Source organism: Elgaria multicarinata, chromosome 7 (assembly GCF_023053635.1).
Source record: "Elgaria multicarinata webbii isolate HBS135686 ecotype San Diego chromosome 7, rElgMul1.1.pri, whole genome shotgun sequence".
NCBI lineage: Eukaryota > Metazoa > Chordata > Lepidosauria > Squamata > Anguidae > Elgaria > Elgaria multicarinata.
This window is the reverse complement of record NC_086177.1, coordinates 81,670,295-81,691,815: the sequence shown is the minus strand read 5'-3', so window position 1 is coordinate 81,691,815 and position 21,521 is coordinate 81,670,295. Positions and strand designations below refer to the sequence as shown.

At 41.9% G+C, this 21,521-nt stretch overlaps 1 protein-coding gene across 1 annotated transcript in view; it reads right to left on the bottom strand.

Annotated features, from left to right (window-relative positions):
- CNBD1 (cyclic nucleotide binding domain containing 1) overlaps positions 1 to 21,521 on the bottom strand; it is a 177,657-nt gene that overhangs the window by 10,432 nt on the left and 145,704 nt on the right. The window contains exon 11 of the mRNA XM_063131313.1: positions 17,618 to 17,685. Within this exon, the coding sequence (XP_062987383.1) occupies positions 17,618 to 17,685 (68 nt within the window). The remainder of the gene's footprint in view (positions 1 to 17,617; positions 17,686 to 21,521) is intronic.

The following is a 21,521-nucleotide window of genomic DNA, read 5'->3' as shown; positions in this document are numbered from 1 at the left end:
TAGGTCTTTTTTTTTAAAAAAAAAAATCCCCGCTCCCACCACCACCACCCCGATGGGCACAGAGCTAATGAGAAGCTCTGTGACCAGGTCCCAGGTCCTTTCGGTTACTTGTGAGGAGACGGGACAACCCGCGACGCCCGGCCACACGTTCCACGATCCTGGGATCATTCCGAGACTGAGGAAAAAGCAGGCTAAAAGGGTAGGGCAATATCCTGGGCCAAGGAAGGGATCATCCCTCCCTTCTCCCAGGATCCCCTGTGTGTCATGTGAACGCACAGGTGTGATCCCTGGGATATCGCCCCGTCTAGCCATGCCCATGGTCTCCTAAAGGCCCTAAACTACGCCAGGCCTGGAACTGGCATTATTAATTCTTTCTCATTGTTTGCAATGAGAGGGAAAGAATATGACGACAAAAAAGGGGATAGGAAGGTAAGGAAATACCACTCCCCCCACCAGGGCTGATATCAAGGGGCGGTGTGGTCAGGCAGCTGCCGCGGGCCACACCCCAGCAATGGCTCACTGACAAGAGAGCCTGGAGTTGCTCTTCCTCTTCACCATTGCGACCTGCTTGTTCACCTGTCTCTAGCTCTGGCCCAAACAACGACGGCAGTGAGAAGGAGGCACAGCAGATGCCAGGGCCTCCTTGCTCACTAGTTCTCTGCCTATAAAGGAAGCATGTGGTAGTTGTTAGAAATATTGATAGCCGAAGCTCTCTGGGCGGTTCACAAATGGCCTTGAGAAGGTAGACTCACTGAGGGGAGGTCCCACTGAGGGTACCTTGCCCCAGGGCTCTCGAAAACCTGGAGCCAGTATTGCCCCCCACATTCTGACCTGGCTGCAGCAAGTCAGCAGGGTGGAAAATAGAGCATAGAATTCCACGCACTCCTCCCCACACTAGTATTGGATTGTAAATGGCTCCAGATCTATTATCTTTGCCATAAATTAAACCAGAAGCCTATAATGTATAGGAAGCAATATACAGTTTTCCATAACAGTTTCAGTAAAGTGTCGTAATCTCTCATTTCCTAATCTTTCACAGTCCAAATAAATCTAACCCAACCCAGCTCTCAATTATGACATCAATTTATTGGGAATATTGCGGATAATCTACTTCTTCCCTGCTCATTTCAAAACATTGCACAATTCCCTCGCTTTGCAGGTCCCAGGAAGAAGACCTGACTTGTAATGCATACATACTAGGCTGCATCCAAGTTCACCTAAGCAAGGTCACAGGAAAAGAATGCTGTGCCTTTTTCCAGATCTGACCACTCCTTTGCTTGTCGGAAACATTGGCATTGATGACCAGGAATACTTTTATTAAATCAGAAAACTCTGCTTTTTCTGGGATGGTTTGCCAAAGATTGAAATGTATGTTATGAGATCACTGGGGGCTTATTATTCTCTTCAAAAATAATGCCCTGAACATAGTGTTAACTTGAGGGCATGTTAGTCCAGCAGACGTTAACAGGTAGAATGCTAGTTTTCCACATGTAATTATTAGGGTGACCAATATGACCAGCCTTAACCCTAAGGCAGCAGGGTTAAGGATGGAAGAAGAAGGCTGTAGCTAGACCTAAGGTTATCCCAGGATTGTCCTGGGACAAACCTGTTCATCTAAGTGCCACACAGGGCATCCAGAGCCCAGGCAGGGACGAACCCGAGATGATCTTGGGATAAACCTTAGGTCTAGCTACGGCCGAAATCTGAGGGATCAGGCTAAAGGTAGGGTGATCATATGACTGGATTTGCCTGGATTTGTCTGGGTTTTTTTGTTGACAAATCCGGGATAGGGAGGGGAAATCCAGATTTTTCCAAAGAGCAGCTCTAATGGGAATTAACAAAAATGCTTATAACTCTGTCATTTTTTAAGATAAAGACATGAAACTTGGCACAATGGTAGCTCTTAGGAAGGGCTTTAGTCATACCAAATTTGAAACAGATCCGTTCATCCATTGATTTTTTAGGATTTTTTTAAAAATTGAGGTTTTAAAATTATTATTTTTTAAACTGTCATTTTTAAAGATAAAGAGCTGAAATTGGCACCATGATAGCTTTTAGGTAGAGCTTTAGCCATACCAAATTTGAAACAGATCTGTTCATCCATTGATTTTTAGGATTTTTTTAAATTTTGAGGATTTAATTTTTTTTAAAAAATGTTATTTTTAAAGATAAAGAGATGGCTTGTAATGCTCACCTCAAGTATGAGGTGAAAAGATCTCCAAGCATTTATATTTTTAGTTAAAAACAGATGCCCCCCTCTGATTTTGGAAATAGCACAGATCCTGGGGGCTAACCCTTTCCCCATGTCATTTCCCCCAATTTAATTAGCCCCTTGAACTACTATCTATCTATATCTATCACATTTATATTCCATTTTTTGTCCAAAGAACTCAAGATGCTACATGTGCCCCACACCCTGTTTTATGCGCACAACAACCCTGTGAGGTAGATTAGGCTGTGAGCCCAAGGTCACCAAGAGAGCTTCATGATCAAGTGGGTTTTTGAACCCAGGTCCCCTGTCCTAATCCACCACTCTAACTGCGACGCCATTCAGGAAGGCAACAGTATGCAGTGCTCAAATTATAGACAAAAGAGCACTGGGGCATAATAAAATCCAAAACCCCTAACCTGACTCCCTTCAATTTCACCCAAATCATGCCCCTCTCCCAGCCCTCTGAAAGGAACAGCTAACACAGCCATCACAAAAGGTAAAGGAGACAATCACAAAAGAGAAGGATTCATAAGAACATGAGCAGTGCTGCTCCTGTAATTTGAGCACTGCTTGTATATTTTCTTCTGTGGGGCATATAGCAGCTTGTTATATATTACGTTTTACTATGTTATGCAGAGAATACAACTTAGACTTTTAAGAGCCAGTATAAGCATTCAAATTTCTCTGGTTGGATGGATGAATTTGTCACTTTTGTATTCTCACACATCATGCTGTTTAAATCTCAAGGTTGTTTTTCCTGTCTTGCGTTTAAAGAAATTTGAGGAGTTGATTAAGTGCTTATCAAAACAAAATGAACTGAACAAAACTTTCACCCATCCCTACCCGCCACTCCATGGATCATCTAGGAATGGCTGTCATGGAGAAATCCAGCTCTTGAAGGATTTCCCTGGCACCCCCAGATCAACTTGCGAGCCAAGCAAGGGGATCCAGGAAATTTCTCATTTTTTTCTAAAACTGCAAATTAAGCAATTTATGGCTATAATTTGCATAAATGGCGATATTAGAGGGGTGGGGGACCAAAAATCCGATACTGATTGAATTAGGCCAGCTTGCAAGTTAGCAAGCTAGAGTCCAGGGGGGCAAGCTGCTGTAAGCTTGGTGAACTTCACCCTCCAGTCAGATTCCTTCAACATTCATAGTACCATTCTTCCATCACATTGACAGCCAACATAGGGAGAGCATAGTTTACGTGGCATGGGGTACAATCCCTGTGCACCATTGTGCCCATGTAAATCACACTCCACTGGCCCACCAAACAGCAGTGTGTGTTGTGTGAATGTGAGAGGGTCCCATTCACCACTAGCCCACGCCCCACCAACATCAGTTTCTGCTACATCCATTGGCATGTGCCCACCCACCCCAAATGCTCACACAGTGCTGCATGTGGCCCATGGGGGCAGTTTTGTATGGCCAAAAAGGTCGATGTCGTATTCAAAGGGGAAGACCAGTTCTGTAGGGATGTACAGTCATTCAATAGGGACTTTTTGTCTTTCCACTTCATGTTGTAAACAGCAGAAACAGTTAACTGCAGAACCAAAAGGTATGTGATAAAGCTATATTAATTGTAGGATATATGCAGAAGGCTTAAGGAGTGCGTGGACAGCAGTTGCAAAAAACAGACGTTAAGACTTATGGTAAAGGTAAAAAAGAAAACAATAAGCAGTTTATTCTAAGTAAAAGTATACATACATCATCATCTCAGACACTGAATACTGGAGAAGTAAAAAACAAACCTCATTTCAAAGCAAGAAGGTAAGAGATAAGAAATGGAGGAGTGAAGGCTGAGCAGATTAGAAAGGGGGTGGTCAAGATAAGGGAGTGGAAGAAAGGGCAGGACCAATTAAGCCAATAAAGAGAAATTAAAGGAAGGCTGACCAGGTTAACCCTTTCCAGACAAACAACAAGCGTCATCGGCCATTTCCAACAATAACAGCATGTTTTTATTTGCTGTCCCTGCTGTGTTTCATATTGCTGCTGTTAATTTCTCATTGTTATTTTGGATTTGTACTTTAGCTTATCTTTGTTAGTATTATTTTTTGTACATAGTTTTGAATTTGCCAATGGCATAGGAAGACAGGATATCGGAAGCAATATTAATTAATAATATGAAGAGAGTTAGCAGCAGCTGTAGTTGCAACTTCCATGTATAAAAACCATAATAAAGCCTTCTAAAAACTATGCCGTAGGACACCGTTCCCCCATCTTTCTGCATAGTTAGCAGTTGTAAATAGCCTATTGAAATGCACAAAACACAAATACGACAGACTCAGCAAAATGATCAACAGCTAGGCTTACAAGGCCAATGTGTAATAGTATCTAGGTCAGGTTTTCTTAAATCCAGCTGTAGTGGCCACATACAGCCGTTAGAATCTGTTGATGTAGTCACTGTGGCACTGGCTTTACATCATTGACTTACACAGGATATGTATGATTGTGCTGTTGCCACCAGGTAGGGTGGCAACAGCACCATCTTTGTAAACTACCCAGAGAGCTTCAGCTATGGGGTGGTATATAAATGATGATAATAATAATAATAATAATAATAATAATAATAATAATAATAATAATAATAATTGGAGGGAGGGATGAATCTGTCTATTTCTGGGCTGTATGAGTTTCACATGTATTCAAGCAGAAATCCATTCCATCCAATTTTTGCATCAGTCTGCAATATATTTATTTTTAATGCATGAAAATTCACATTTCTTGTCATATGCAATTCCTCCCTAATGTATGTGTTTTGTACTCAATCTTCCCTAATACATGCATTTCTATAGGCAACTTTCCCTAATATATGCATTTTTGCACACAATTCCTAAGCCAAGAACTGCATTAAAATATTTGGAGAAGTGAACGATCCAAAGGTTAACTGTATTTCCACCTGGATATTGTTCCAGGAAATTAGAATTGAGTCAGTTCTTTTAAAAGTGGACCAAGCAAAATTACTCCCCTTTCCTTACCACCAGGTGTATTGTGTAGCTTTTTCACCTGCAGACACAGTTCGACAACTTCCTAACCAGGCCATATTGAACTAAACACATTGTGATACAATGACCAATTGCTGAAAAGGAGCCGAAGTATAACCAGTATCATGATTTACAATGGGCCTGTTCAGACAACACACTAAGCCATGGTTAAGCCTTTTGTAGTAAATGGTTAGTGAGCATAGTTAAACCGTTGTTATGTAGCCACCATGGTTAAGAATGGTTCACATGACACACTAAGCCATAATGTTTAGCTCAAAATGCTTAACCACCATGGCTTAGTGTGTCGTCTGAACAGGGTCTATAAGGTGGTAACAAAACTCTCAAAAGTTACTGTTGTTTGTGACAGATTGGCATAGAAGAAATCAAGCAGAGGTTATTTTTTCCTTTTCTCAAATGGGATTTCCTACTACACACTAGCAGTTTAAATGACAGCACTTCTTTGCAATTTGGCTTGCATTTCAAACTTAAAGTTAAGGGTTGCCTTTCAGCTAGCTGAAGATCTTTTAATATAGCTCAATGTGTTTTACAAGTTGAACCTATACAAACATAAGTCAGTAAACACCACTATGTTCAATGGAGCTTATTCCCAGGTAATTATGCACAGGGCTGCATTATTGTGAGCTTATATTCATGATTTGCTTGTTTATTTTTGGTGTCTTTGTTTTATGATGGGAGTTTTTAACCAGAGTGTTATTTCCTTGGAGAATAAAAAAATTAAAAAGCAGGGTATCTGTGGTGTGACTATCGATTTTTCTTTGGCAGGGGGCTGGCAATGGGGACTGTCAAAATGACCCTACACTTCCAAATTTAGCACTACAGCACAGAATAACATGGTGAGTTGGCATTCTGTTAGCTACAGTCATAGATTAGATCTACATACTGCTTTATAGCAGTATTGAAGTACACTGATAATTATTGGGCCACATTACACATGCTATTTACTGCTATCATAGGCCTTAGCTAGAACATGCTTTCTCACGGGGCGAACCCTGGGATCGTCCCTGTGCGTCCACATGATGCACAGGGGATCCCGGGATCAGGGAGGGATGATCCCTCCCTTGCACCAGGATAGAGCCCTCCTGCTTGGGCCCACTTTTTCCACAGTCCTGGGCTGAGCCTGAGACCGTGGAACGTGTGGCCCATTGCCATGGTTTAACCCAGCTCTGTGTGATTCCTCGTGCGGAGCTGTGCATGGGGCGCAGTGCTCCTCAGGAGTGCTGCGCCCATCAGGGATAGGGTGGGGGGAGTGGAAAAAGTACTTAAAATTTAAAAAAACCCTTACCTTTAGCATACAAGCGTTCATGCGCTCCGTCCTCTTTAAAAATAAAAAATGGCGGGCATGACACCTCTCTTCCTGAGGTCATCGCGTCTCACGTGTAAATGGAGGAGGGATCTCACATTAATCACAACACGAGGTCTTCCCTCCTCCGTCCTGGATTAAAAGGTAGGTCTAGCTAACGCCATAGTGTTATTTCCTGCTTTTTATTCCACATTATCCAAAATACCGCAAGAAATGTCATTGTGTGCCCTACAAGGTATAAATGCACAAGTGGGATATAGCGTCATCATGATGGGAGTGTAATGATGTGACGCAAGGTGTAGATTTGGCCCTGGTCAGCATTATAATGTAGGGGCCCATCTAGATTCAAAAGAGCCATTCAACAGCCACTAGAAAACACTGGATGGTTGCTTAGGGCCACTTAAGTAGCTAATGAATGGCTTCCTAGTGACACTTGTTTACAAGCCTGCAGTCTGATCGCCCTATAGTTATGATAAATAAAATCACAGGGCATAGCTGACACTTTGCCGCCTGAAAGTACCCTCAGCTTCTGAATACAAAATACCTATATTGACAGAAGACCCTAATATTCCCTCTCTTCATAGGATGCAGGAGACTCAGGTAATCTAAATTAGTAGATATAAGTCAATGATTTTGTGCCTGTTCAAACGGAACATGGGTATGTGCAGATCAAGCTTGTCCAGGTTCTCCAATGTCCACCTCAGAGCTCATTCTGACTTGTGACTCTGGGGAAGGGAGAGTTCTCACCAAAAATTGTGCATATTTTTGCACAATTTTTTCCCCAAACATACACATCAATTGTCTGCATTTTTGAAATGTACACATTTTTCTCCCATTGGTGAACGCATTTTTGTGAACATTTTTCAAATGCACAATGTTTTTCGTGTCTATTTTTCTAATGTAAACAGTTTTTGAACATGTTTTGTTTTGTTTGATCTGGGAATCGAGCTACAAGCGCAAAAGTGTATTGACTTCAGTCCACACATTGCTTTCAGGTCTGCTTTCAATTCTGGGAAGTGAAAATTGAGTACATCCTGATCAAAAATAAAGTGCTGTGAATTTCTCACCTATTCCTAATGTTTGGGATAAAATTAAATAATATAACCAATTTATACTAATTACAGAAAACAATCCTTATTTAGGCTATAGTAAAATTAGAGCTGAGGAGACCAAAAGTGATTTTAGTTTAACTTGAACTTTTGTCATTGTTGAAAACTGCTTTCAACTGTCCCTTAGAAGCATCATTCATTCTTTTTCATACAGGTCAAGTAGAAGGAAGTGTTTTTAAGACTATGGAAAACTGTGCAGTCATTGAACTTGCCCACCAGACAAAATTAAGTGATGTTTCTGAGCTTTGGAAGCAAAGGAGGTATGCAGTTGTCTGACCAAGTTAATTAAGCATTATAACAAAGAACTCATTGAAAAAGTTTCTGTGATGAGACGTTTTTTACCCGTGTGGGGAGAGTCATAGCAGACAACAACAACAGGTTGCAGGCGAAAAGAGGGGGGGTAACAAGATGAGATGAGTATGGATGGTATCAAATTTGGGCCATATTTATTGTAAATCTACAAAGGGAAACTGGGTGGGTGTGCTGATTTATACCAGCATCTAGCTAAGCACAATATTGGGCAAAACATTCTAGGCCTGCTAGATGGTTTCTGCAAGATCACCACTCCCAGGACTACCCCTTTGGGGAGGGGCGACCTTCCTGTATTCCCCCCCCCAGGCTGCAAAACCCTCTGGGTGAGTTGAGTTGAGTTGGCCTTACAGGTAACCTTTATCCCCCCAATGGGACCACAAAACCTTCAGCGGGAGGCCTCAGGCATCACCTGTCACCAAAACAGTGCCAGAGAATGATCACCATCCCTGTGTCATCTAACCGTGCCTGCCCCTACCAGCCTGAGCCAAATGTGACCAAATTAGCCTGGACAAAATGTAATACATTCCTAAGACACTCTGTCCCCACTTACAGTGTAAAGTAGACAAAAAGACACATTGCCCCGGGCAATCAGGCTATGAGCCAAAAGTTCCAAATCGTCCCCCAATAGGGCAACTAGATGAAGCCACACTGCACCCAGGAAGGGAGGGAGTTGCGAAGGAAAAAGAGGCCAGGGTCTGGACACAGCCAGCTAATAGCGCCACCCCACCCACAGCCAGTGGAGCGATGCAATCCCCACCAATAATACTTCCTGCTAGGTGTAGATTTGGCCTAGGAGGGACCAGGAGCCATGTGAAGCCAGGCAGTCTGCTGTCACTGGGAGGAGCAACTGCTCCTTCCAGTGCAGGCCAAGTCACTTTCTCTATGCTGGGAGGAAACCCAGAACTATGTGCCTCCCTCCATTACAGAAAGAAAAATGGGTAGATAGTGTTGGGGCATGGGGGGCACATCCCCTGACATGAAATTAGGGGGGTAGGGAAACACAGACACCCCTGATGTCATCCATCTCACAGTGGGCCTTGTGGGAGGGGGGCTGCCTGCCCCCACCACACAACAGTTCTGCACTTCTTTTCTAACATAGCATACATTCAGACATGTTCTGGAAATTTTGGTTAAGAAAGTGGTCTCTAAAAATACTGCATTATTTGTTATGCTTTCTCAGGAGGGGCAGGTCAGATCACAGAGCTGACAGCTCACTTGTACTTCAAGTTGAGATTATAGTGATAAGAAAAGCTTTTGACAGAATGAAGCAGCAGGTCACAAGTAGCCATCAATTTGAAGCATTTTCCCACAAGCTGTATAAGGTCTAGAGCAGGGATGGGTAACTTTTTAGAAGCTGAGAGTTGCATTCACTTGGGGGGAAGCAGTCAGGACCCACATACCATTGGTGGTCTGAGCTAGAACCAGTTGTGGGCAGGGCCAAAGCCAATGATGGATGAGAAAACCACTTCTCTTCTCCCCCCCACATCTCTCTTTTTGACATCTCTTTCTCTCATTTTCTGTGCCACCTCTCCCCTCTCCTGTTATCTTTTCCCCTCCTCCTCCCTCTCCTCATCCATTTATTCCCTCTTCCTCTTACACACCATCCATTCCCATAAGCCCACAGCCCATTCATTTTCTCACACAACCAGCCACACACACAGCAGAAAGTGGAAGTTGTCATGTATGTCTACTTCAAAGCCAAGAGTGAACTCCTACTGGTATCACAGACTGGCACAAAAAGGTAAATGCTTGTGAAATGCACACCATTTCCATAATCCCTCCCCTGCCTCCACCCCAGTATTGAAAGCTCACCCACACTGTGCTGTCTCTAGCCCTATTCAGGTGTTCAGTAACTCTAAGCATGGGGTGGGGGTGCAGAATGGGGCAGGGTTCCTCATCGCATGGAGTTCTCTAACTAAACACTGTTACATTTTCTCTTCAGGCACATTCCCAATAAACACAGGAAGGTGGAGGGGGCACACATCCTTATTCCGATCTACTCTTACAATTACTGAATGCCTGAATAGGGCTTCTATCTGCTCTGTTTGCAGTGGGGCTGGGATCCCAAACTGTAGAGCATACCAGACCAGTTCTACACATTGTGTCAAATCATGACAAATGTGGGATAAAAAAGCTGGATGTAACACTATGAAAGCAGTATATGGAACGAGGATGGTGCTCCAACAGTTGTGCACTTCAATACCGCTATAAGGCAGTAGTGTAGATCTAGCTGAAGTAGACTCTCTACCTGGAGCACTCTGTGGCTGCCAGAGTGTATGCTAGAAGATGCTTTGATTTCCATGTCAGAGGGCTGACCAAAGATCACGCCAGGTATATCATCACATTTATGCCCCAGGGATATCACACCAGCTTTACATCACATTCACAGACAAAGGCACTGCTAGTAGTGCAGCACTAATTTTAGTGGCTAGGGAATCCAATATAAACTTCTCCTGTTAACCTTCAAAGCTTTTCATGGTCTAGCTCCTTCCTATCTCTCCTCTCTCATCTCACACTATTGCCCCGCTCGTGCTCTTCGCTCCTCTGATGCCATGTTTCTCGCCTGCCCAAGGGCCTCTACTTCCCTTGCTCGGCTTCGTCCATTCTCTTCTGCTGCCCCTTACGCCTGGAACGCTCTTCCAGAACATTTGAGAACTACAAGTTCAACCGCAGCTTTTAAAGCTCAACTAAAAACTTTTCTTTTTCCTAAAGCTTTTAAAACTTGATGTTGTGCAGACTTCTACTGTTACTTTCTACTGTTAGTTTTACCCTACCCTGTGCCTGCTTACCCTACCCTGTACCTGTTTGCATTCTCTTCCCCTCCTTATTGTTTTACTATGATTTTATTAGATTGTAAGCCTATGCGGCAGGGTCTTGCTATTTACTGTTTTACTCTGTACAGCACCATGTACACTGATGGTGCTATATAAATAAATAATAATAATAATAATACATTACCCAAGTTGCCATTTTTATTTGTTATAATTTAATGTGAGAAACAATGGCTTTTGAACTATTGTTTCAAATTTTAATCAAGGCAATCAGGTGGCTAAAATCTTCACTGTAATTTAGGGCAGAAACAGATTGCTCATGTTACAACACTTTCATACTATTTGATTTGTATTTCTTTTTTAAAAAAAAAAACTTTCTGTAGAAAAAAATATATTACAGATTTCAATTGGGTGAAAATGTCTGTGAGTTAGTGTTTCCCAGATCATCTAAATGCACTTTCCATCTTGATTATAGGAAGGGAACCAGACAGCGTCATTTTATCCCACAGCTCAAGCACTCTAAGACTGGACTATTAACTTGCTTTCCCGTCTCCATGGCAACATACTTTGCAAGAGTGTTGGACCAGACGAAGCGAGAGTGCTTCACTTTAGTCTTTTCTCTCTAAACCCTGTTGCTTTTTTCTCACAGTTTCTAGCCAAATAACCTAATCTTTGCAAGCTTTCGGTTTGTCCAGCTGTAGGAATCTGCCTCTCGAGCTTGGATGCTGAATACGTATTTGGACGTGTGTACCATTGAAACAATGATCACAATCCAACCCATTATTGGGCAGACAAGACCATCCGTGTCAAAACCCAGAGTGCATCCAACTCTGTGCCAGATTGTCAGATATTGTGGCCAATTTGCTTGATTAGGATTGGATTGGGCTGTCAATCAAATTACGTCCATGACTATACCAGTACAGAGAGGGACACCATTTTCTGTAGAGATTAAGCTAGTATTGGGGGTCATTTTAATTTCGACTAAGGTTACACTGTTATCAGAACCCTCCCCCCATGCCCTATTTATTTCGGGAATTGTAAGTAATGCACTTCACCTCAATAAAAGGAACATCGTCTTCACTGTTTTGGAACAAGTTTTTGAGATGTCTCCATGCCTTATAGGAAAGCTGTACAGTACAAATCCAATTTGTAAAAAGCTACTGGTGCCAGATAATATATTCCACTTGCAAGGGAGGATTTCCGAAAACCAAAATGACTATAACTAAGCTTTATCTAGCTTCAGAAAGTATTACCATTATCATGCAAAAGCAATTAATAATACTAATTACTAGAACTGGATTATTGTTTTTTACAATTAACTGAGAAATCCTATACATATTTACTCAGAAGCAAGTCCTATAGAGTTCAACACAGCTTATGCCCAAATAAGTGGGTATAGGATTGCAGTCTTAAGTCAAGAAATGTATGATTTATATAAAATTGTATTGAACAATGTGATGGAACACTTGGAAGAATGCTTATTATAAAGAGGATTTACAGAAATTTGCAAATATATCTAAATACTAATTAAAAACAGTTACGATGAGAAACAGTGGGTTTCCACTTTGAACAATACCCTGTGAAAGTTTTCATTGTAGTGGAAAATAGGTTCCAGCCCAACAGTTTGATATTGCTCTCTGTTGTGGAACATTTTATAAAATTCATATTCACTCTAGCTATCCTTGGATACTTGCTTCAGTTTGCATTCAGCCTCTGTTTGACCTTCTTTCATACTGAGCTTTTAGAATTGTGTATTCTGTCCCATAACCCTTAACCTTTCCTGTAATCTGCCCTTTAAACATTTAATACTAAAAGAATAATATTTCCATAGCTACTAGACTGAGGAAAATACATGGATTAAGGGCAAGAACATTATCTGGCATCGGTAACATAACAGATGCAACATTACCAAGTATGATACAGTCATGTTTCCAGGGTAAGATGCAATATTATATCCCCATGGCGAATTTACATCATATACTATCAGGAAACATAAGGAAAAATATAAGTCAAACATTGGATTTCTAGCCAAGGTTCAGAGAGAAAGCCTGATACGTCTCGCTTGGAACTCTAGTATCTACAGAAATGTCGGCAGATGGAATAAAATAATATAGGTGAGAACCGTGCATTGTGATACCTCCCTTTGGCCGGAAAGTCTTGATATAACTCAATTGAGCTGTCAACAGGAATGGGCAAATTGATCTATTTCCACTCCTTTCCACTTTCATATGTGTTCATCCATATGTTCATCCCATTTCTGCATCAATCTTTGATTTCTTTTTTAATCCACTCCCTCCCAAAATCATATCTAAATACATATTAAATTGCATATTTTAAACATAGTTTCTCTTAAAATATGCACATGGATTTCTTCTCAAAATACACACGTCTAAATACATTTTGATAACTTTTTATACGGAGAACTGTGACGCAAAATTTCCAGAAGTGTGAAACGTGATTGATAGTTATGTTACGATTTGCATGTTAGCCTGAGAGGTGCAGATCGGGACATTTTGGGTCAGAATTCACCAGGGTCATATTCCTGAGCCATCACTAGCTGGCAAACTCATTTCAAAGCTCAAACTGAAAAGGGAAATTCTGGCAGGAGTGACTCATAAGTCCACCACCTCAAAATGTCACTCAATTTAAACCCATATGTTCCCTCTAGAGACAATGAGATCAGTTACTGCAGATTTTCTTATCTCTATGTCCAGAACATAATGCAGAAGTTCCCAGCGTCAAGTAAGAACATATGAGAATTTTATTTCAGTTTTGTTAAGCATCAGGCATTTGCCCCATTTGCACTCACAAATGCAAATGGAAGAGTACTTGGGGGGCAAAGCCCACATATTCCTGAGCTTGTGATCACATTTGGAAAATGCATTTGTCAGGGAAATGTGCACTTTTTAAAATGTGTATTTTGGGGGGAAATAATGCATTTTCACACTTCAGTCATTGGAGGTGGGAGAAGGATGCATATCAGGAGGCCCTGTAAAAAATTATGCACCCAAATGTGCATTTTCCCAATTCAAACGACAACAAAAACCTTGGATCAAGCTTCAAAAACCTTAATGAGCTTGAGTCTTGCTGATTCTCCCATCCCTAATTTCAATCCCGGGCATCTCTAGATAAACTGCCCAGAGAGCTTTGGCTATGGGGAGGTATATAAATGATGATGATGATGATGATAAGAAGAAGAAGAAGAAGAAGAAGAAGAAGAAGAAGAAGAAGAAGAAGAAGAAGAAGAAGAAGAAGAAGAAGTAGGGCTGCAAAACTGACAACACTGGGGACCTTGCTAGACCCGGCCGGATAAGCCTGCAGGGAGGCGGGGCGACGGCGCGCTAACTTTAGCGTGCGCCGCCCAGCCTCCTAGACGGCCGACGCGCAGGGACTACGGAAGCCCTGCAGCGTCGACCTTTTTTTTTTTAAAAAAAAAAAAGGGGCCACGTGTGGCCCGAAGACTCCGGACAAGGTAAGGTTTTTTTTAAAAAAAATTAGCCACCCACCCTTTTTTAAAGTAAGCCCCCTGCCCCCTCTTTCCCCGCCCTCCCTCCCCGTCCCGTCCCCTGTGTCGCCCTCCGCCATCCCTCCCCGTCCCGTCTCGCCCTCCCTCGTCGTCCCGTGCCGCCCTTCACCCTCCCTTGTCGTCCCGTGCCACCCTTTGCCCTCCCTCATCATCCCGTGCCACCCTTCGCCACACCTCATCGTCCCGTGCCACCCTGCGCCCTCCCTCGTCGTACCGTGTTGCCCTCCATACTCGTCCTGTGTCGCCCTTCGCCCTCCCCCTCTCCTGCCGGTCCGGCCTTCCCCCCCATCTCCTCCCCGGGATCCCCCCGGCCCGATGGGCACAGCGCTGAGCACTGTGCCCAGTCCATGGCTTTTCCCAGCTACTCGCGAGTAAGTGAGTAGCCGCAAAAAGCCATGGACCCTGCTAGACGTTCCGCAGCCCTGGCCTCAGGCCGGGGCTGTGGAAAAGGCACGCCATAAGCGAATTCGCTTATGGCGCGTTAAGGCAGGCTTCAGTGCAGCCTGGGCCCAGATTCCCCTGTGCGTCATCTGGACGCACAGCAGGGAAACCGGGTCTCAAAGCGCACTAAGGCCTCGTCTAGCAAGGCCCTAAGTTAAATGGACCAATGGTCTGATTCAGTATAAGGCAGATTTCTATGCTCCCAACACTCACAGGTCCTGAAAGCTCACTGGCCATTGTTTGTGAGGGGGGAGAGCTGAAATGTCACCTTTTATTTATTTAAAAGCTTATATACTTCTGCATCTCTAGGGACTCCTCCAAGTATTTAGAAACTGCTATCATTTAGTTATTGGTGTCCTCATTTTGCTTTTTCCAAACTGAGAGCCATAAGACCAACTGAGTTCACTATTAAAGGGAATGGTGATGTTTATTTGGCTAGATAATTTTAAATGTGTACATCATTTTAAGAGTGTATCGCCCTGACATTCTGGGATATGACACAATTCACATAAAGCCAAATAAAATATCCTCCACCCTGCTTCATGGTTTGACAAGACCCCAAACACATCCTACACATAGCAGCTGAATGCACTGAGTTCATTACAGTTATTCAGTATGCTGAAAAATGAGTTCACAGGCATCAGAATATTCTTGACAGATTCATTTAGGCAATCAAAACACAAGAATGCAGAACATGAAACACAGACTAGAACCATAAGGTTGTTCTGCATGATCAAGATGAGGTTGAACAGTGTGTATTACAGAAAAATGAATATTGGTTGCTTAATTAATAAAGTATTAAATTTTAACCATATTGAATTATTTAATATTTAAGTGGAATATGAATATTTGATGGTATGGAAGTTTGGGGAACTTCATAAAAATGGGAGTTTAAACATTGCAGTCTCTGTGGCAAAATTATGTTGACTTTGTTTTTGATCAGTTTTAATTTTTCAGATGAAAAGTGGCTTACTTAAGAACAAAAGAAGAACCCTGCTAGATCAGACTAAAGGTTTTACTAATCCAGCATCCTGGTTCCCAGAGTGGCTCATCAGATGTCTATGGGAACATCTTTAGACCCTATGTCATTCTCCAAGTAGAGTGTAGAGGGAATGTAGGCTGTCGCGGAAATTAAACTGGTTCTTTTACCTAATGCCCACAGATATAAGAAAACTAGCTTTATAACACATACATCATAAAGTTTATATCTTCTTGCTTAATTAAAACCTATTTTTCTTTTAATGTTACACTTGCTGTACTAGCTGATGTTGAAATAACATGTCACAAGATAGTTAAACCGTTGTAGTACATTTTGTAAGGCAAGCTAACCACAACTAGGAAACAGATGGAGAAGTAGTTCCTGTAGCTATTGAGATGCCAATTATGGTGTTTTAGTCAGAACAGAAACTGAACTCTGTATATGCCTAGGTGCTTTGCTATTTCATTGGTTGTTGTGTAGCTAAGCTGTATTCTATATGATGATTTGGTGTATCATGATTGGTAAGAAGGTTTTGCCATTGTATCAACATTTCCTGAAATTGCTGGGCAGTTCCTCAAACTGCCACCCTGCAGCGCTGCTTGTAATAAACCTTCTAAAGAGAGAGAAATTGTGTCTTGAGAGTCTGTGACCACCACTCAGCAAACCCAGGGACCCGTGGTTTCGGGTCCCTCGACAAGGCCCATGGCTCCTTGTGACTATCTGGGATCCCATTGAGGTTGGTTGTATAAAAACAATGCCTTCATGTTGGAGTTGGAACCATGACTTCTACAAATTGCATCACAGATATTTAAGAAAGCACAGCCATCACCATATTGGCGTCCAAACCCACCTCCTCAAATACTCTCTCTCTCTCTCTCTCTCTCTCACACACACACACACACACACACACACACATATATACACACACACGAGGTGCCAGTTCATGCAATCATCATCTCTCCACACACTTCCAACTGTGTCACAAGCCTGCTCCCATGTCCTTAAAGGTTCTACATAGGGTAGAGAGAATACATGGTCTTGTGGTTTGCTCCCACAATGTACTGCATTGATCATTACTGAGGGAGCAAAATAGGAAGAAGGGAAACACCATTATTTAAAATCTAGACCAAAAACATTAAGCCTTGAAATGTTTAAGAATTTACAGAAGCATTCCACATTCTCGCCTAGAGTAAAAACATAAGAGCCATGCCGGATCAGACCATGGGTCCATCTAGTCCATCATTCTGTTCACTCAGTGGACACACAGCTGCCTGTGTGAAACCCACTAGAAAAATCATAACCACAATTGCATCCTCTCACTTGTGTACCCTAGCAACTGGTATTGCTAGGGTACACAAGTGCAAAGAGCTTCGGCTATTGGGCGGTATAAAAATGTAATAAATAAAATAAAATAAATAAATAAATAAATAAATACATAGGCGTACTGCCTCTGATACTGGAACTAGCAGCCATTGATAGCCTTATCCTCATGAAACCATCTAATCCCCTTTTAAACCCATCCAAATTGATGCCCATCACTACATCTTGTAGTATTTCAAGTACTCTTCATTAGAAGCAGGAGTCACTTCTCTCTTGAATAAGGAATTCCTGTATCTTTGAGGAAAGATCAATTGGATGAGGGCAAAACAGCATCTGAACTGGGCCTTAGTCAAATTCTGGAATACTGAAGCCTTAGCTAGACCTAAGGTTTATCCGGGGGTCATCCCGGGGTCATCCCTGTTCATGTAAATGACACACAGGGGATCCTGGGAGCAGGCAGGGACGACCCCGGGACGATCTCGGGATAAACCTTAGGTCTAGCTAAGGCCTGAGGCTCTAATCCTCTATAATCTAGAACAGTTGCTACGCCATGAAGTTTGTCCAAAGTATAATGTTTCCACACTGTGGCAAATGTTCCTTCCTTCCTTTATGAATTTCAAAAACATCTGTCTTACTTACAGGTGTGATATTTTCAAATGATGGTGTTACTGATTGTAGAAGGAGCATCTGAGTCACCGGATCTAAATCTTCACCATAAAGAAGGGGAAGGAAATATCCAGTTATGTTTCATAATAAAGCTGAGGGAAGGAGCAGAATTGTGTGTTATTCAAATACTGGAACTGTGGTAATAAACAGATTCTAACCAGGGCATTATTCTCTCTGGTTATTCTCTCTTTACATGGGATGGGGTTACCCTCGATTTTGTTGGCAGACATGGGCAGGATCTACACTACTGCTTTTAAAACGGTTTATAACAGTAGTGACAACTGTTGAGGCCCAGGACACACTCCATAGACAGTCTTCAAAAAGTTTTCAAAGCGTTATATCCTGCTTAGTGTAGATCTGTTCATGTTTAGGCAGGATACCTCCTTATTTCTTTACGAACAAATGCATTTTACTATTTACTCACTGTTATTTTAGACTCACTGTTGAAAAGAATGATTAAATGAACAAATAAGTTGATCTGCCTATGTAATCAGGGAAGTAATTATCTCCTATAAAACTTCCATAGTCACAGAAAATAGGTCCATTTTTTTCCAGTCACTTCTACAGGCCAAATTAGTAATAACTATGCAAAAAAAGAAAGAAAGAATGAAGACTTAACACTAACATTAATTAGATAGATAGCCTTAAGCAAACCAGTATCTGTCACTTTCCCTCCCCACAAACACACACATTGACTTGCAATATAGGGTTAATGATACTGGTCTACCTTGCTGGGTTGTTGTTCAGATTGCTGAGAAAAAAATTAAAAAAACCAAAAAAAACCCCAAAATACCCACATCATTCTTATTTATATAAAAATATTAATCATCACAATTGTTGATAACCTTCAATGTCTTAACAGAAAAAGAGGCTGCATCTATACCATCAGAAACATATCAATTATTCCATGTCAGTCAGTTTTTCTTTTCAGATGAGAAAAGTTATATGATGAAACACTTTGAACAGTATATAAATGTCAAGTATTATTATCACCTCTTCCTATAAAACCAGCTCCCTGAATTCTGTCTCTGTCATGCTCTAGCCAATAAACTGAACCTCAGGTAGTGTGACGTGGTTCTACATAGAGATGTGAGCTCAGATCTCAACTGCAGTCATACAGTCTTATAGGAAAAGGTAAATAGTCTGTAATCAGAAGCAAGCTAGCCACTTACACCTCATGGGGGTGGGTGTAGAATAAAAGAGGACACAGAATCGCATATGCTAATTTATAGATAGATGCAAATTTAGAAATATCTACCATAATTTAAATAGAAATACAATACATCTCACTATAGAGAAGAAGATTTTGGGCTATTCTCATTAGACCACTCATGGATGTCTGATCATTATTTTAAACCTACTGATTAGCATTTTTACAGATTTTGTATCCCTTCTTCTTTACCATTATGTATTTTTATTACATCTGTGTACTTATATGTTGTAATGGTGGTCTGTTGACTGTACATAAAGATTGATTGCTGACTAGGTGCCCGGTGTGCCTGCTTAGTCTGCTATGCAGGTGTGTAGATGGGCAACTTTAAGGGCCCTGCTGCCCTCCCTTCTTGGGGTTCTTTCTCTGTGAACTAGGCTTGGACTGGGCAGCCCTTCAAAGAGAGGATGCCTTCAAACAGAGGACTACGTACTAATAACCATCCAAATGGATAGCTGTCCTCTAAAGTTGGGCTCATGGTCATCCAGATCAAAAAGCTTTTGAGGGAGGACAAATCTGCTCCCAAGAAGCAGCATAGAGCAAGTACAATTTTGACTTAGAAAGGAACAACGGAAATCAAGTTAATGTCATTGGTCCATCTAGTACAGAATTGTAAACACTGACCGGGAGTGGCTTTCCAGGGTTTCCAACACGGATCTTCCCTGGCCGTACCTGGAGATGCCAGAGATTGAACCTGAGGCCTTATGCATGCAAAGTACATGCTCTGCCACTAAGCTACACTCCTTCCTGACTTTCTCTCAGATGACGCAACATCTCTCTGGGCTCAGAACACCCTCAACTGCCCTAGGTCGCCTTGCAGCAAATTGTTCTCTGCAATATACAGGCCCTCTCTATCATAATGGTGGGTGTGGGCATTATTTTGTAATCCTTTATTATGAAAAATAATAACTGGTTTGCCAAGACATGCAGATTGAAAAAGACAAAGTAAGGTGTTAGTTGCAAAGATATCAGCACCACCACCACCACCACCATCATCATCGTCACCACCACCATTTCAATCAGAAGTGTGACATGAGGAGTTAGAATGTCAAACTAGGCCTGGGAAGACCTGGATTCAAGGATACATATGGGTGGAGCCATGTTTGTCATCCCGAGCTCACGTGTGTGTATTTTATACTTGTTGTTGTTCCCCGCCTTGATCAGGATGGAGAGGCGGGTTAGATGATGATGATGATGATGATGATGATGATGATGATGATGATGATTTGAAGCAGCCCTCTGTTGGGATCTAAAGCCCTCCAGATATTTTTACCTATAACTGCCATCAGCCCCAACCAGCATAGCCAATGGTAAGGAAGGGGGCATAGCTCGGTGGAAAAATGTATACTTTGCATGAAGATGGTCCCAGGTTTGATCCCTGGCATCTCCAGGTAGGGCTGGGAAAGCCTAAAACCCTGGAGAGCCAATGCGCATCAGCGTTCACAATACTGGAATAGATGGACACATTCACGGTAAGGCAGCTTCCTATGTTCCTGTGGAGGCAGTAAGCCTATATACACCAGTTGTTGGGGAATATGGATAGGAGGGTGCTGTTGCACCTATGTTCAGCTTGTGGGCTCCTGGTCAACAGCTGGTTGACCACTGTGTGAACAGTGCTGGACTAGATGGACCCTTGGTCTGACCCAGCATGGCTGTTCATACGTTCTTATGGTGATGGGAGTTGTATGCCAAAGCATCTGCAGAGCCACAAGTTGCCCACTCCTCCTCTAGAGCACCTTTTAGGCTCCTTTTTAAATCTTTGGTTAGGGGCTTTTTGTCAAAGCAGTCGCAGCAGCAGCAGCTTAAGATGGCTTCCATGATAAAGAAATGCTATGAAATAGACGTTCCATTATTGCTTGCTTCTTAAGCGTACTTACAACTAGAGTTGTATTGCCATGGGCCTTGGTTACTTGCATTCGCCACCCACCCACCAAACTAACACACTTTGGAACAGTCAACACTACACTTCTTTTTAAAAAAATAATAATAATGCTGCTTTTTATTTTTAAATGCTGTCAGACATGCCTTTATACCCCAGACAAGGGAAACAGATAACAATGGCTATTAAGTGTCCAATTTGAAGATAAAGAAAAAAGAAAAAAATTAGCATTTATATAAGCAATGCAAGAGAGAATGAGGGAGAGAGGGAAAAAGCAGTAATTACAGCCAAAGGCCTTGAAGAGTGACACAAAGGCAAAGGACACAGCTGCTGCAGTTTAACAAGTCAGCAAAATAATAATATGTATGGGCTTGGGGTCCAGATTGTTAATTACTTAAGCTCCCATTTATGTAGCATGCTTAGCATTTGACCAAAGATAGTATAAAGGGAGTTATTAGGTACTGAATAGATCTGATAACCTGATGGTTTAGAATATCTGAGGGACAACTGAGCTCTTTGGAAAACCAGGGCCAAGTCTCAGAAATATTTGATTTCGAAAATCTTTGCACTGAATCAGTCCTGAAGCAACATTTTTGCTGAAATTCAGAGGAGAAAAGTCTACCTTCCCCAAATATAAAATTTTGAATTGTTAAAATTGGCAGGGGTAGAACAAGTCATCTGATACTTATTTATCAGATAAGTATCACGAGGTGGTATAAAAACTGATAGCAATGTATGACTTCTAAAGACAAATACTGAAATGACTTCAGTGAAATGAAATGAGTGAA